At 35.7% G+C, this 17,348-nt stretch overlaps 1 protein-coding gene across 3 annotated transcripts in view; it reads right to left on the bottom strand.

The window, feature by feature from the left end:
* Nucleotides 1-17,348, bottom strand: part of LOC120412569 (ubiquitin carboxyl-terminal hydrolase 47) — a 32,880-nt gene that overhangs the window by 8,728 nt on the left and 6,804 nt on the right. The window contains exon 2 of one of the 3 annotated variants that reach the window (XM_039573080.2): nucleotides 888-1,172. In XM_039573080.2, coding sequence (XP_039429014.1) covers nucleotides 888-1,130 — 243 coding nt within the window. In that variant the 5' untranslated portion in view covers nucleotides 1,131-1,172. Of the gene's footprint in view, nucleotides 1-887; nucleotides 1,173-5,717; nucleotides 5,994-9,442; nucleotides 9,602-17,348 lie in introns of those variants that run through there. The other 2 variants (XM_039573081.2, XM_039573082.2) reach the window with 2 other exon arrangements.

Here is a 17,348-nt window from a genome sequence, read left to right as displayed (position 1 = left end):
GCTATTTCCTCAAAAATTTTGAACGAAAAAAACGTGCCACCACCTTAAAAATTTAACTTTTAAACTTAAAAATCAAAAAATCTCATAGAAATGGCCTGTTTTTTTATTTCAATGTCCAATTTCCTACAAGTTTGTCTTTGACAATTTTTTGATAGGATGCAACGGCTTCGAGATACAGTAATTTTTAAATTGCAAAATACAAAAATATTTAAATAACTTACGCCCTTCTCAAATGTTATTTTCGAGTACAATTGGCTCCAAATACACAAAAATTACTTATATAGGCCTAGGATAACATATCTAAAACGTTTCATAACAATTAACAAAAAAAAATCTGATTTGAGCTGGAATTGCATATTACATCTGGGAAGGGGTACATCTTTTAAGTATGAAAAAATGTGTAATTTTACCTTTGAAAATGTGTAATTTTACCACTTTTCTGGTGTAAGACCACTTTTCCAGTCTCAATTGAGGTAAAATTACAACATTAAAGAGGTAATATTTAACCCTCCAAAATTAAACCTTCCAAATTTACAATATATTTTACTGTGTACATCTTTTATGTCAGAAAAAATTTTATGAAAATGTGTAATTTTACCACTTTTCTGGTGTAATTTTTAGCCTTAGTTGAGGTAGAATTACATCATAAATTACCACCGTTTTTTTACTGTGTACGAGCAAAAATTCGAATTTCGAAAACGTAAAAAATCGCTGTTTGTAGGGTTTTCGATGTAAGTGTGTAGAATTAGGGAATTTGAACACATTGAACAACTATCAACGAGTAGCCAGTTTCAAGCGGTTATTTCCAGTGATCTTTTACCGTAAAAACATTCAAAAAAGCGGATTAGTACTCGCGTGCTCTCGTGCACCATCCGCATCCGACTTACCCCATCGAACGCAGCCTCCTCGTAGTCACCGGCATCTGCACCGCTGTTCGGCATGACCAGCTCAAAGTCCGGAAAGATCGTCTGGGTGGCCACATCCTCGTACAGCTTGGCCACCGTGTACGCGGAGCGAACCTTGACGCAGAACCGCTTCTGCTGTGAGTCCTTCCGGGGGTCCTTGATGACGCATAGGCACTCCTGCTGCTCGATGGCGGTGGCACCTCCTCCACCCTCCGGGCATACCATCGCTAGTTATGTGTGGGCGGCAGGGGGCTGGGGCGGGGCAATCTGCGTGGTCCATTCGATTTTGTGATTCGGTATTTGTGGTGTGTTACAGTGAAGCGGGAGTCACAGCCAAAGTGGTTACGGATAAGCATTTCAGGACGAAATACGGGACATATACGGTACACACACACACACGGTGGGTGGGGAAGAACAAGAACAAGAAGAAGCGGGAAATGGAAACAAGAAAAAGAGAAAAATGCAATCAGATTTTAAAGGGTTAAAACACTGCTTTTGGAGGTGAGATAGAATTTGGATTGTGTGAAATATTCAGTGCACAATCACAACAACAACAACAACGGGAAGGGTTAGATTTAGCTTAAACAATCATGAGCTGCGTGAATGGATGAAAGTTCTCTTTTGGGTAGTAAGTTAGGTTTTTGTTTATTTTGTGTCTGTTTGGTATAACCAATTATTTAGATTTTTTGTCTTATTTTGTAAACTTTTTATACCGTTTTATTATAAATAACAATCTGAGATTACCTCAATATTACCCCACACATATTTACTACACTCAACCGCCGGAGGTTGGTCACTTTTTCGTTTGACACTTTTTGGTTTGTACCCTGTTGGCTATTTTGGGTCATTGGTTCACCCATACAAGTCTTCATACAATTTTAAATATTCAAACAGCTGTAACTTTTGAGTGAATTTTCTGATCAATTTGGTGTCTTCGGCAAAGTTGTAGGTATTGTTGAGGACTATTGAGAAAAAATAGGTACACGGAAAAAAAATTTGCACATTTTTTAATCAACTTTTTTTTTACAAAAACCCAATTTCCCAAAATATGTATTTTTTGATTTTCGAGATTTTTTGAAATGTTTAAGGGGACAAAAACCCGCAACTTTTGAGCCATAGAGAAACATGGTCAAAATCTGCCGCCGAGTTATAAATTTTTGAAAAATAGTGATTTTTGGAAAAATTGAAATTTCATGCAAAAACAAATTTTACGTAGTTTTTTATTGTAAAATAGAATTTGCAATCGAAAAGTACTTTACAGATTATTTGATAAAGGGCTCCGTTTTCAAGATATAGCCACCGAAAGTTTGATTTTAACGAAATATTTGCAGTTCTTCGATTTTTAAAAATAGTGACCATGAGTGACCACTTCAAAAAAAAAATTTTTAAAGTTCAGAAAATTTTCTTTAAAATTGTTTAAGAGACATTAAAGATTGGACCTCTGGTTGCTGAAATACAGCCGCTTTAAGAAAAGGAAACAGGAAAATTGAAGTTTTTTAAGTCTCACCCAAACAACCCACAATTTTCTAATATCTCAGCAACTAATGGTCCGATTTTCAATGTTAAAACATGAAACATTCATGAAATTTTCAGATCTTTTCGAAAAAAATACTTTGAAAATTTTTAAATGAACTCTAACATTTTAAAAGTGCCAAACATTGAATATAACGCCCATTTAAAATGCTAGTCTGATTTATTTTTTTTCACAATATTTTTCGATTGCAAATTCAATTTTACATTTAAAAATTACGTCAAATTTGTTTTTGCATGAAATTTCGATTTTTTCCAAAAAATCACTATTTTTTCAAAAAATCATAACTCGGCGGCAGATTTTTTGACCATGTTTCTCTATGGCTCAAAAGTTGCGGGTTTTTGTCCCCTAAAACATTTAAAAAAATCTCGAAAAACAAAAAATACGTAATTTGGGAAATTGAGTTTTTGTGAAAAAAAAGTTGATTAAAAAATCTGCAATTTTTTTCCGTGTACCTATTTTTTCTCAATAGTCCTCAACAATACCTACAACTTTGCCGAAGACACCAAATTGGTCAGAAAATTCACTCAAAAGTTACAGCTGTTTGAATATTTACGTACCATTTTTGTATGGAAAAAACGAAACTATTGGCACTACGCCCCCCGGGGCATGGCCTTCCTCTAACGTGGGATTTCTGCTCCAGCGCCTCTGACGAGACAGGAGAAACCGGGACCGACGTTTTACTTCACCATCCGATAGAAGCTCAGTGGATAAGGCGGGAATCGAACCCGCGTCTCATAGCATCATCGGGATCGGCAGCCGAAGCCGCTACCCCTGCGCCACGGACAGCAGCCAAAATTGTATGAAGACTTGTATGGGTGAACCAATGACCCAAAATAGCTTTTTTGGTCATAGGGAAGGCCCCCACAAATTTTGAGCCAAATCAAAAAATACAAAAAAATAAAAATGGGCGAAATCGGCCGATTTCGTAGAGAGTTGCTCAAATGCTTTTTTCAATATGTTTTCACCGCCATTTGGATAATCGAGTCTGGACTCTGGACTGTATTCAAATTTGACCAAAATGGGATCGCAGAACTCGATTTGATGTTAAAGACAAGAAAAAAAAAAAGGTTTTGGTTCATGATTGGATTACAAATAATAAAGCTTTGAATAATCGAGTCTGGACTGCTAAACCACTTCAAGTTTAATTATAACATTAAAAAACGGGTTTTTCGATTTTTCAAAAAAGTGTTCCATACCTTTAAAATATTTTTTCCGAAAAGTTCAGAAAAAACACGAAAATTAATGGAAAATTTAAGTTTTATAAGTCTCACCCCCAATTTTCTATTGCCATTATATCACCAACTAACACCAATTTTCAATGTTTGAAAAAAAAAGATAAATTTCTCGGCTGAGTTTTCAAAAAGCCGTAAGAGCCACCGACACTTATTTTCGTTTTCTCCAAATTGAAACAAAATTTAATTTATTTTTAATTTAGGGCACTTGAAGGACTTGTTGATGTACAATCTCAAGCATTTTTGAAATTAGTTTATCGTAAGTAGGTCGAATACCGATACAAAAATGGCTTTGTTTACCAATGGCTCTTAAGTCCTTTCGAAAACTAATCCGAGGTTTGTACAATTTTCTGATCTCTTCGACAAAAAAAAATTGAAAATTTTGAAATCAAGACTAAATTTTTAAAAGGGAGTAATATTTATTTTGTTGTTGTCTCTCGTAATTGAAGAGTTTGTTTACAAAAAATATTGGTTTTAACGCTTAAAATATGCAGTGCGAACGATACGCAAAAAAACCGAAATTGTTCAACCTGATTGGAAATAAACATGTTAGTATCTACACCCAACCGGCGGTCGCATGATTGTGATACATGGCGGCATAGGGGGATGGCGTCGCTATTTTTAGACCACGTTTTCCACTTTTTCTCATCGAAACCGACTACTTTATCGACTTCATTTTGCTGGGCGAGATAGGACGCCGTCTATTTTTAGACGATGACTCAGCACTTTTCCACTCTTGCACTTAAAAAAACCAGATGGCAGCACGATGTAACGCCACGTCTCTATGAAAATATATCAGAATCTGCATGAAATCTGTCCTCATGCATTTTTTGCGATATAGGGGTATGGGACCATCCATAAACCACGTGGACACTTTTTTGGGAATCTGTTACCCCCCCCCCCCCCCCCCCTTCGTGGACAATTGTCCGTACAAAAAAAAACCTTTTTTGTATGGATCGTGGACAATCGCCATAACCCCCCCCCCCCCTCCCCCTAAAGTGTCCACGTGGTTTATCGATGGTCCCTATGACATTTTTGCCCGTTACCGACAATTATCGACAATACCGACGGCTGATTGATTGTATTGCAGAAAAAAATCTTGATAGAACGAGGAATGAACCATCAACTTCTAGGTTGCTGAGCCGACACGCTACCACCGTGCCATGGACGCTTGATGAAATGTGAGAGACAGAGCGCAAACAAATTGTTCTCTCTGGAGTGTAGCGCGGGGACGCACCAGCATTCTATGTGTTGGTGAGAACTGCAGATCGCTGACATGTTTACACGCGGGCAAAATTGAGCTATGAACTTGCTGCAAAAACTCTTATAAAATGTAACATTTTCTGTAGCAAATCCACTGCGGCACATTTTGAGCTATATATTTCCTTTGGGTGCAATAAACTGAGTGCACTTTAGTGCCATTTTTTACTATTCTAATTGTCTTGTTCTAAAGTTATTCAACCGATTTAGTAATAACACAGCCTTTTATCATGCTCATTTTTGCACGGTTCTTCCGATATTGCTCGTAAATCTCAACCCTGATGATGGCAGTGTTTTGCAGTGCCACACAGTTTACATCAACAAAAATCGCCACCACCAACCAAGCGGGCACATTTTTGTCGCATTCCCAGAATGAAATCGAAAAGTGGCGACATTTTTCTCTCTTTCTGCGGCTGGGGCCTTCCCACTTTTTCTGTTGTTTTTGTTGTACAGATTGACAATGTAGATCGAAACCAAATTAATGTTATACAGAATTTGTTTATAAAAAAGATTTTCGAAGTAAATTTTCGTAAGGTTTTGTATTGAAATTTCAGAGAATTCCAAAAATCGCAGTATAACAGTCAACCTGTACTCTAAATCTAGCATTTCGTGAGCATCACCGACCAAAGGACAACTTTAAAAGACGCGTTGGCGTGCGCCAAATTTCGCACTTTTGCCAGTATTTTGCCATTGATTTTGGCCTTAAGGCACGTCTTCGTCGTGCCTCTTGAAGGTATGTCGACACTTTTTTTTAGGATTCATCTATCTCTGTCTGGTAGTACACACCACTGCATGCTGGGTTTCCTCCGCTGGTGATGATGCTGCAGCCGGTTCCAAGAAACGCACCGTGTCGTGATTTTCACGCCGTCGTGACGTAATCCGCGCACCAGTCAGTTCCGCAAGTGGCGTTTAAAATAAACACACGCGCGTTCACGAATAAGCTCGATCGCCAAAAGTGCGATATTTCGAGAGAACGAACAAATCTCACAATTAGCACAGAGGAAGATTTTCACTCAACTGTCTCAACTTGGGATTCTCTCCGACGCGCGCAAAATAGGCCACCCCGCACTCGAAACTCCGGAGAGACTTTACGCGGCCCCACTTGAAAGTGGTTCTTGACGAAAAAAAAAAAGTTTAAAAATCCAACGACCGAAACGCACTCCTCGCCACTGGCACAAATCTGTCGTGTCTCGGCGACGGCGGCGGGCTTCGAGCAGCGTCGCGACGCCTCGTCGACGACGTCGTGAGAAAAACTCACGATTTTCGTGCAATTCGTAAGAGAGATACAGAGAGAAGGAACGGCCGCCGTTTTTCTATTTTTAATTTGGGGCCGTGTGCGCGAGAAACCGCGAGCAAAACATGCACACACACTCACACATTAAAAACGGTGGTCAAAATATGAAACAGAATTTCTAATAGGGGAAATGAAGGAACTTTTAGCTAATAAGTATTTCACCATAAAACGAAGACAAAGAAAAGCGTAACAAAAAACTTATAGTTTTAAAATAGGGATTTACAACATAACTGTCAATAATAGGTGATGTTACCCTTGTCTAGTTTAAGAAACCTTTGCAGAAATGTGTGTGGGATTATTGGATAAGTTTGCATAACTAACTTGTTTCTGATGCGCTTTCTGATTTATGAAAATCTCGATTTCACATTGAGATGAATGCATTGTAAGGATACGCGGTGGATACCAGATTCAGCTTAATTTTTTTTTAATAAGTAGTATTGAAACAACACTATTTGCTAGAAAAACTAACAAAATTTAAGCAACTCTTCAAGGATATCGGTTTCGAGCCATTAGATAACATTTTAGGTCTAAAATTATAAAATGTGAGCATTTGTATACCTTATCTAAAGTTATGATAACTTTAGAGAAATTTACATCATATTCAAAACCAGATTTCGCAAATTTGATGAAAAATTCCTTTTGGAATCGTCTCACTTTTCGGATGTCACAAAAAGGTCGGATGGACAAAAGGTCGAAAGTGTAAAAAAATAACAAAACCATAATCCAGATGTTATTTAATATCTTTTGTTTTTCTTGAATGATTTTTGAGAAAAAGTCTGACGCAACAATGTTTGTATTTTTTTTATTATAAACTAAATTTCCAAACTAATACAATAGCGTTAAAATAAGAAAATTCTTGCTGTCTTACTCCTGTCAAAAGATACAGCGTCCTAAAAACTAGTATAAAAATTGTCTTGTGCACGCTGTATCTTTTAACAGGAGCATGATAGGCTCACCTTTTCGGAAAGTTTTAGAGAATTATTTCTTTATTTTTTAGTGAAAAATAAAAAAATGTATATCCAAATGTGAAAAATAAAGTTTTCCCATACAAAATTTAAATGCAATTAGTAAAGTGTGGAGGTAATCAATCGCTCCCAATATTTGGGAAGTTGTTAAGGGGCTTAAATGCAACCGAACTCAACATTGTTGAGGACTTAGGAATGTGTTATGAGAAAAACTAATATAATTTAATTTCAATTCAGTTTGATTTTTTCAAAAAAAAAATTGTTGTTGTTTCTGTAACATTTCTGTGAGTTTTTTTACTCTTTCAAATAATTCATTTGAATTTAAGTAAGATTTAAGTGAGTTTTTTTTTTCATTCTATTAAACATGATCAGTTCCTTAGAAAATGTTTTATAAGAAAAAGTCATAGATCAAACACGATTTGAAGAATGTCATGTCCTTACAAAGTTTTTTTTCTTGTTTCTATGCACTTCATTCTTTAGTTTTTTCATTCCTTCTAATATAAGCACTGCCCATGTTCGCATAAATGTCCCATATGCAAAAACAGCAAGCTGAGAAAAACGCATTTGAAGTTTGTCCCACACATAAGGCTACGTGTTAAGTTTTCCTGAAAAAATGGATTTCCTCCTGATTTCTAGAACAAAGTACTGGATGTTATAGGCTTTTCTGAAAGAGCACACGATTCTGAACCAAACTGCATCATTTACTCAAAAACGATGAAAATGCATATGGGACATTTATGCGATCATGGGCAGAGCAGCTCCTTAAAAAACTTATAAGAAGAAAGTCTCGATTTAAACATAATTCAAAGAGTTTCATTTATTTTATCTCTCTTGAATAATATTTCTGTCAGTTTGCATTCTCTGTTAAAAAAAAAGAATAATTGTCTGTCTTTATTATTGTTTATTTTTTTCAACACAAACAAAATTTTGTGATATTATCGTATTTTTGACCTTTTGTCCATTCGATCTTTTTTCCATTGGACGTTTTGTCAAATTTTGACCTTTTGTCCATATGTCCTAATGTCATTTCGACCTTTTGTTTTTTACCTTAAGTCCATTCTACCTTTCTACCAATTTCGACCTTTTGTCCATTTGTATATTCAGCTTTTTATTTTTCGACCTTATGTCTATCGACCTGTACCGATTTACTAGCGACCAGTGGTTCGTATGTCTGCCTGTGTGGATCAATCGGACCGCGCACTGGACTCACAATCCAGAGGTCGCCGGTTCGAATCCCGAGGCAGACGCAAAAATTCTAATTGTTAATATAGGTATTCGGTGCCCTCTCCCCGTGCCATACCTTCACACTTAGGAAACCCGGGAGGCGGAGTCTTGTCGCAAAAAGAACGATACACGCCTGTGGATCCGTTGAAGAAACCGCAAGGTTTAAGAGGGCCACATTATAAGGTGTTACGTCGATTCCGTTTTTTTTAGTGGTTCGTATTAGAATCGGTTTAGTGTCCCATACATCTCATTGAATTGTTTGAAGTTTCGATAAGTACATATTTCAAAAGTATTAAAAATTAGTTTTCGCATATATAAAATATAAAAATAAAAATATAAATATTGAAATAACAAGCCATCATCATTTGTACGGAAAAGTTAAAAAAAAATGCATTATACACTAGTAGTTGTTATGTAATCATTAGTTTTCAAAAAATGTAAGATTTGACGAAAACAAAACTTTTTGCGAAAAAAACATTTTGCGATACTAAACAACGACAATTTTCAAAAATTCAAGAGATTTTTAAATCAACCCAAACATGCTAAAAATGATTCTAAACGCAGGGGAATGCATTTTAAATTGATTTCAACTGATTGCACTTCAAATTCCATTGAAATTTTTAAGTTTCTTGAAAAAATATTTTTTTGCCCCCTGATTTTTTGGGCCAATTTTGAAGGAGAAGGGAGACAAAAACTTTAAATAAAATTTGTACCAGCCTAAATTGCATATTTTCAAAACATTGAAATTTTGCCATATTAAAGGTTTTATGTCAAGTAAATGTATTATCATTCCCAGTATGTACTTATTGGCAAAATTTTGTGAATTTTTGAAAGATTTTCCGTGTTGGTAGAAATTAAATAACAAACGAGTTGTATTACAACCTTAAAATTTGGTTTTAAAGAAATTAACTTAATATTTTTATGGTTTCTTTTTCACATCTCAAAAAAAAAAATTAATAGGTACTAATGAATGTCCGCAGAATTTGAACTGAGCATTTGCAAAAAAAACGACAGCGACAAAACATTACCTTTTGTTTCGCCCTCCATGGTGACAGCCTGTTCACGCAGGTTGGTAGCAGATTGGTGGGATTTCCAAACAGTATCACCTCGACGAAGCTCATCAGGGCGGTCACAAGCCGACCGAAGGCGTCGACCAGTTTATGCCAGAATATCCAATAGTATTCGACGGGACCTTTGACCGCAAACACTTTAAATCGATGCATAACTTGTGGATTTGTACTCTCATGTTGTTTCAAGTGACACCACGAGGAAAACTCAGCTCGCGTTTGAGGTATTGTTTACAGTTGTCAAAGAGGATGAGAAGAATAGACAACCGGTCTACCACAGTTTTTAGCTCAAAATAAAAGGTCATTCGTGAGTGGCTAAACTTGCATGAAAGTTGTACTTTTTGAGGAAAACAAATATCTACAAATGAAATACTTTTTTTTTTTTTTTTATTTGTGGTTGTCAAAAGACAGGCTAAGACCACAGTTGGTCCATCTGGCCCAAATGAAATACTTCTACATTCGTGATTCAATCGGTCAACCGGGATTATAGGATTATGATGTGGGAGTTGAAGCAGGTGCCAGTGAAATGGTGTGACAGCCTACAACGCCAACGGGTGTTCAAAACTCTGCCCGTTTACGTCAAATGGCTGTTTGGCCAAGACGTTTAATTGACTTCACATGTTGTCCGGGGTAATTAACAGAAGTTTATGGAAATTCAATGCCATGAGCAATTTGCAACTTTTGTTTTGTTGAGAGAGTTGAAATAATAATATTTATTTTCAATTAGATACTTGTTTTTCAGAAGGCAAAAAAAAATCCTATCACAAAAAACAGCATATTCCAATGTTTTGTTGTACTCTTCAGTAACAACATTTCAAAAGGGCGAAACCTACGATCCTGCCGTTTCGGGAAAATCAACATTCAAAATTTTGCAATTTCGATCAATTCCTATTTCCACAAAAAAGCATGAAAACCATCAATTTTGTCAAAACGTAATAGAAAATAGCAATAATTTCATCATAGAGAGCAATTTGAAATTAATTAAGGTGTTTTTGCTATTAAAAATTGAGAAAAAGAAATTACGCCTTTTTGAAGAGCGTGCCTACATTTTCGCCCCACCGTATTCGCCACCCACTCAACCAAAACAACGGTTTCGCCCGTCAGGTTACGCCACAAAGCAGAAGTAAACAACAGATTCGCCCTTTTGTTTTTTGTTCATTTTTCGGGTTTTTAAAGAAAAAAGTGGTGAAACAACTATTTTATCATTTTGAAACGTTACAGTCAGTGATAATACAGTAATATTTGCGACATCAGTGATAAAAAATTGGTCTATAAAGCCTTCATAAGGAGTCCGATTCAGGCCAAGACTCGTTGAGCCAGGATACACCGTAAGTAGCAAGTTGGTTTGACGATGTGGTCTATATTGAAGTGACGTTCCTTGGGGTGTCCCCGCCGGAAGTGGGAGACATGGCACCTGACGACTAGGCCACCCCGCGACACCATCCTGCCTTCTCAATCTTTGCATAGCTTCAATGGTTACGGAGGCGATGATTTTGTACGGCATTCCTCCTAAACCTCCCTACACTAACTTTTTGTCCTGCAACTGCTCGACCCAGAATCCCCGGATGTTCCAAGAACCGGTAAATTATGGACCTTCATATCTAGATTGTGAAACCAGACCAGATCCGATACTACAATAATTGAAATTAAAAAGTTATGTATTTAGGATCATACAAATCTGTGTTTGTTGTGGAATTGTGGTCAGAGACATCAGAAACATACATTTTGATCCATTTTGAGGATTGTTAGGTTAAAATTCACTTAATTATAACGAAAATTTAGTGTTTCTAAATATACGTCGCCCCTCGTGATTGGGTGAAAACACAAGGGCGGAAACTCATTTTGGTTTGTTTTGATTGATGTTGTTGATTAGCCCTTTTGTTTTTTGCTTGTAAAACTACGTATTTTCGGAATTTTGAGATGTTGGAGGGTGTTTTAGAATCAGTTTTGTTCGCTTTATATGATTCTGACAAAAACTCAGTTTGTTTACATCTGAGGGATTCGCCCTTTTGAAAAGTTGTTACTGTCTTCTTCGGTTTGTCAAACTTTGATTGTCCGTGCTGTCTGTGTGTGTGGCCTGACGAGTTTCGCGTAAATAAATTGAGTGGCGGCTGTGACCGCATTCTGCACCCTACCAGTGTACTAATAATACTGCATTGGCGTCTCCTTCTTCTTGGCGTCGTCTGAAAATCGTCAGTGGATTCACGCCGAACAGCACACATTTACTACAGCATGGTAGTACAATGTTGCAGCCGTACTAGCGGGTATGTCTGTGGTTGGAGTCCACCTGTATTTCATCGCGTTCACAAATAAACACTTATCATTTGAAAATTATTGTAGACATGCCACCATTCAAGATTCTGGAAATCAAAGTTTGCTGGAAATTCTAGCCATTAAACAAATTTACAAACATTTAATTAATAATTCGTAAGTTATACGTGTTCAAATTCAAGGATTTTTTTTTTGAAAAGCTTTTCAAGGTAGTATTCGATTGAAAATTTTAACTTTAATCTGAAAAAAATACAATTGTTTAAGTGATAATATTTCCAATATTTTCAAATGAAAAGTTTTGCTAACAAAATTTCAGAACATTGGTACCAGGTTTTGCACCAGAGTTTTTTTTTTGTTCCCTAAACAAATAAAACGTTACTTAATCCACCCTTAGGTGGTTGGTGCCTTCCTCATATTTAAAGGTCAGGTCTTCATATTGCAGGGCAATTATGTACTTACAACTTATGATAGGGTAGTCAGATCTCCAATCCAATTCGTGTTCGTTGAAAAGGTCTTTAAATTACCTATCCAAAGATAGGTCGCATGATAGATCCGGACAACGTTTTTATCAAAATTTCTGAGATCCGGCCTCCAAAAAGTGTATAAATACCACTTAAATGCTTAAAACTTGTGATAAGGTTGTCAAATCTTCAATGTTTTGGACGCGTTGGATAGGTCTTTTGATTACCTATACAACGATAGTTCGCATGAGAGATCCGGACAAAGTTTTCAACAAAATATCTGAGATCCGGCCTCCAAAAAGTGTATAAATAACACTTAAGTGCTAATAACTTTTGATAGGGTTGTCAGATCTTCAATGGAAAGGTCTTTCAAATACCTTTCTAAAAATGTATAGCATTTCTTACAGCTTTTCTTACAAAAACCACCCTTTTTACAATCTTGCGAACTTTAGTCAAAATCGTTTTTTTAGCATAACTTTTGAAGTACTTTACTAAACATAATGGTATGAAAATATGACCTATGGGACCTGTAGACGGATCTAAAAACACAGATCCGGACAAAATTGGTCAAGCCAGTTCCGAGAAAAGTGAGTGAGAAAAAAATCTACGTCCATCCACACACACAGACATTTGCTCAGAATTTGATTCTGAGTCGATATGTATACGTGGAGGTGGGTCTACGAGACCTATTTAAGAAGTTTATTTTTCGAGTGATTTTAATGCCTTTCCTCAGTGAGGTGAGGAAGGCAAAAAAAACAAAAAAATATGGGAATATTTGGGAATTGAACATTTTTAATAAAAAAAAATCTGGATTTTTCCCTCCCCACCATTTTTTTTTTTTTTTTTTTTTTTTGAAACGTTCTATTTCTAACCTACCCCTCTGCCGAAGATACCACATCGATTAGAAAATTTCTTTTCAAGATATAGATGTTTGAATATTAGCATGCCCATTTTGTATGAGCAGCAAGGCAAATTGTTCTGTTTCGACAACTTCTATGAGTAAATCTCTACGATTTCGCATATTTTTTTCGCGATTTTTTTTTTAATTTTTTTATTTTATTTTTTTTTCCTATGTCAAAAGAAGCAAGTTTGCATCATTAGTTTTTCCAATCAAGTCTCCATACAAATTTTGGGGTCAACCAAAATGGTTATGTAAATGTATGAGATTCTGTAACTTGAGAAGGGATTTTCTGATCGATTTTGTATCTTCGACAAAGTTGTAGGTTAGGATCTGGGTGTGGAATAGCGGTTCGTAAAGCTCTAAAGCGGTCGTTAATTTAGAACTGTCAAAGCGGAATCAATTTATTGTTCGCAAAAGGTTAGCAAAAGATAGCAAGTATTATAATGGATCAATAAATTTTTTGACGATTTTTTTTTTATTTCGTGGGGTCAGGCTTTTGAGGAATTCGAAGTCAACGATTTGTTTAAAGAACAGCTGTAATAAAACAATGAAAAAATGTTAAATCATCAGATCCAAGAAATTTCAAAACAAACCACTTCAGCTGCAAAAATAAGTCATGCATGAGCTTGAACATAGCCTTCTACTTTGTTTAAGTTTATAGCTGTGATGTAGCTCGAGTAGTGAGGAGCATTCGAAAATCACGTTACGCATTCTGGCTTTTCAGCACCCAGGTTAGGATTAGGATTTTTCAGAAGAAATAGGTACACGGAAAAAATCCGATTTTTTATTTAACTTTTAACACGAAAAGTTAAATTTGAAAATGTGTATTTTTTCATTTACGAAGTTTTTTACAGTAGTTGTTCGGTAACTGGGCTGAGAACGTAGCCCAGTCACCGAATGTTGCTCGTTAACTGGGCTGAACAAAAAATAACGAGGGGACCACCGATGCATAATATTTTCCAGATGAAATATTAAAATAAAAGTTACTCAAATTTATTTACAATGCTTTCTTTTCATTTTTCTTCAATTGTAACTTGAAATTAAACAAAAGTTTGAAAAAAGTTTCTTTATTTATTGAATATGATTATTGCATCCATTAACCCCTCGGTCATTTTGGTTTGTTTTGATTTTTTGACGTTTGTCTGCTTTTTAACTGGGCTACGGCCCAGTTATCGAGCGCCCAGTTAAAAAGCAGCCCAGTTAAACAACGCCCAGTTACCGAACAACTACTGTATATGCTTTTTTTTGCAATTATGGCGTGAAACTACTTACTTTTCCTGTCACAGTGGAACGACGAAACGGCCTACTTTTCTCAACCAAAAATAATAGAATGGAAAATTAATACATTTCAACAACAGTGCTGAAAAGTACTACTTTTCAGCACTGAAATGGGTGCTGAAAAGTTGAACTTTTCAGCACTTTTATCAAAAAGAGACTTTTTTCAATATTTTTTAGTTTTGAACAGTGAATTTACTTAACATATGGATGTTTGACATAAATAAAAAGTGTTTTCAGAATTGCAAAAAATATTGTAAGCAACTCTTTGCAAAACTTGATTTTTTCAGCACTCGGTAAACCTCGTTAGATAAATGTACGACTCGTGCTGAAAAAATCTTCTTTTTGCAACTTGTTGCATAAACTACTATTACGGTACTAAAAAAGACATCTTCTGAGCCACATGCATGCAAAATCTGGATTAAGAGATATGATTTTTTTTAGAAAAACGTGTTTTTTGTAAAATATCAAAAACCTGGACCAAAAATTATTTCAAAAAAAGTTAAAGCAAAATCGAATTTGCAGTCGAAAAGTACTTTACATTAATCGATGAAAACGATTTTTTTCGAAGTGTCACCTAATGAACCTAAACATTTCAACTGACGATATCTCGAAAACTATTGGTCCGATTTTTCATGTTAAAGAATAAAACTATTGCGAAATTATCTGATGTTTTCAACAAAAATGATTTAAAATTTTTTAAATCAAGCCTTGTTATTGAAAAGGTCTACAAACAAATAATTTTCCTTATTTCATAGTTTAGACCAAACTATTTTTTTTTAACATTTCTTTCAAACACGTATAAAAGAGCTGTGGTGAAATCAAAATAACCGTGGTGAGTTTCTGATCATTCGAATTGACTGTTAAATTGTTGATTGACAATTGTATGATTGTACACATTTTTTCAAAATTTCATAAATAAGTCAAAAAATCTTAAATGCTTTTCAATGATTTTTTTTTCAACATTTTAAATTGTCATAATCTTACTACAGTCGACTCTCTGGCTGTCGATCTTCTCGATATCAATATTGCTCCATCAATCGATGAATTCTTCAGTCCCTTCAAACTGCATACTTCGATTTGCTTTACTCCTCGATATTTTCTCTTGCTTGAAGGATCTCTTCCTCGACGGTCCCTTGGATTCTGTTTGCTTTAAAAATCTCTTCCGGTTGTCGATAATTTCATTTTCTCATGGCTTGCATAGACATTTTTCTTGGCGAAACGAAGCTTTGAAGGGTGTTTGACATTAGTTTGTTTTTGTTTGCTGGACGTTGCCATGATTGTCTCCCATAGCTGGGTACCAAGAAAAACATATTTTCAATCGAGTCTTCATTTTGCATCGTTCTGTAAACTGATGATTCTCTTCCTCGACAGTCCCTTGGATATTGACAACCAGAGAGTCGACTGTATTCAATTAAACATAGATTATTTAAAATTTTATTCATTTTCTAAAGTTCAAAATTATACACAATTTATGTGAGTACAAAAAATTACTACATCAAACAATAATTTTAAAAAATCTTAACTCGTGTAAATTTTCACACCGAAACAGAAGAAAAAACATCACCAAAACAAACAACAACTTTCCCTCCCAATTTGCACTCATTTCCAAACGCACGCGGCGCAATTCTATTTCTGAGTCGGAAAAGTCAGGGCGCAAACATTTTCGGGATTTCACCGGTGTGGTGTGCTTGTCAATGAAAAACACGTGTGAGTAGCGACACAATCTCCTGTTTTGATGATGCTGGGGAAGTGATCGGAGTTGGACGGAACGGAAATGGGATGGGGCGCGCATCTTTTTCAATGAATCACACCTTTTGAGAAAGAAGTCTAAGGTGTGTATCGTGTTTTCATTTGTGAAGGGGAGATTTGTCAGCTATTGACATTTTTATTTATTTTAATGTTTATCAAACTTTCATAAATGTAACGTTATCTTTAGTTAAAGTAAGCTAAATTTGCTAAACACTTAAGATTTATTAAATAACAACTTTTCAACGTGAAAAAATCTTGGCTCATTTTTTGCTCTATTTTTTCTTCCGAAAATTGTTTTGGCGATTGGCGAGCGAAAATGGTCCTGTCACCACCACAGTAGCGAATAAAAGTATTTTTGCAGGTTGACGTTTTCATTCATGCTTGCGCTAAAAAAAAAAACATTTTTTTTTGCAAAACGTCTGGCTCCTTTCTGGCAGCCGCCCGTAAATATATGTGATTTACAACGAACTCAGCAATTTGCAGCTATTATGGCTTAAACAGGCAACAAGCCAATGAAATTTCTCAAAGATGACAAGGACACTTTTTTATTATTTGATGATTTTTAATGCGTCTCGATTTTCCGAAACCGTTATTCACTTTTAATTTAACGGCAACTTAAAACTCCCACCTTACACAGCAAGAAAAAAAGAAGACTGGAGGTGGTTAAATCAAAAATAGAAAAGTTTATTTCTGGAAGAGAACCTCGCACAAATATTTGTTTGTGACGACACCAGATCGAGAGGATTGAGTGGATGTGAAATAAATCTGCGCAACAGGTGTATGATTTTTCTTGTAATTTGTGATTTATTTTTTAATTGGTTTAAAATCCAAACATAGATTAGTTATAATAATCAAGTGTAAGTTGTGATTAATCAAATTTTTTAATATGAATTAAGTTTGACCTATATTTTTCTACTCACCAAGCAACGATTTTCGGCGCAACATCTTATTTTCCATCATTCACAGCACCCAATAATGGGTCGAGAATTGAAGCAACCAAAACACACAATTTATCAAATAGTAGTCCGAAGAGAAACGGTGTCATCCCTCCCACTCTGGCCTGATCCTGTTTGGATTGGCGCTGTTTTCGGCCCTCATTAATCTTGTTGGTACATTCTTGTTTTTCGGCCTCACAACAGTGAAAGGCTATTTTCAAAATACGGATATTTTGTCTTTCGAGCAGGACATCAAACTTGAATCATTCGTT

Source organism: Culex pipiens, chromosome 3 (genome assembly GCF_016801865.2).
Source record: "Culex pipiens pallens isolate TS chromosome 3, TS_CPP_V2, whole genome shotgun sequence".
NCBI lineage: Eukaryota > Metazoa > Arthropoda > Insecta > Diptera > Culicidae > Culex > Culex pipiens.
Note: the sequence above shows the minus strand (reverse complement) of the source record. Positions and strands in the feature narration are given on the sequence as shown.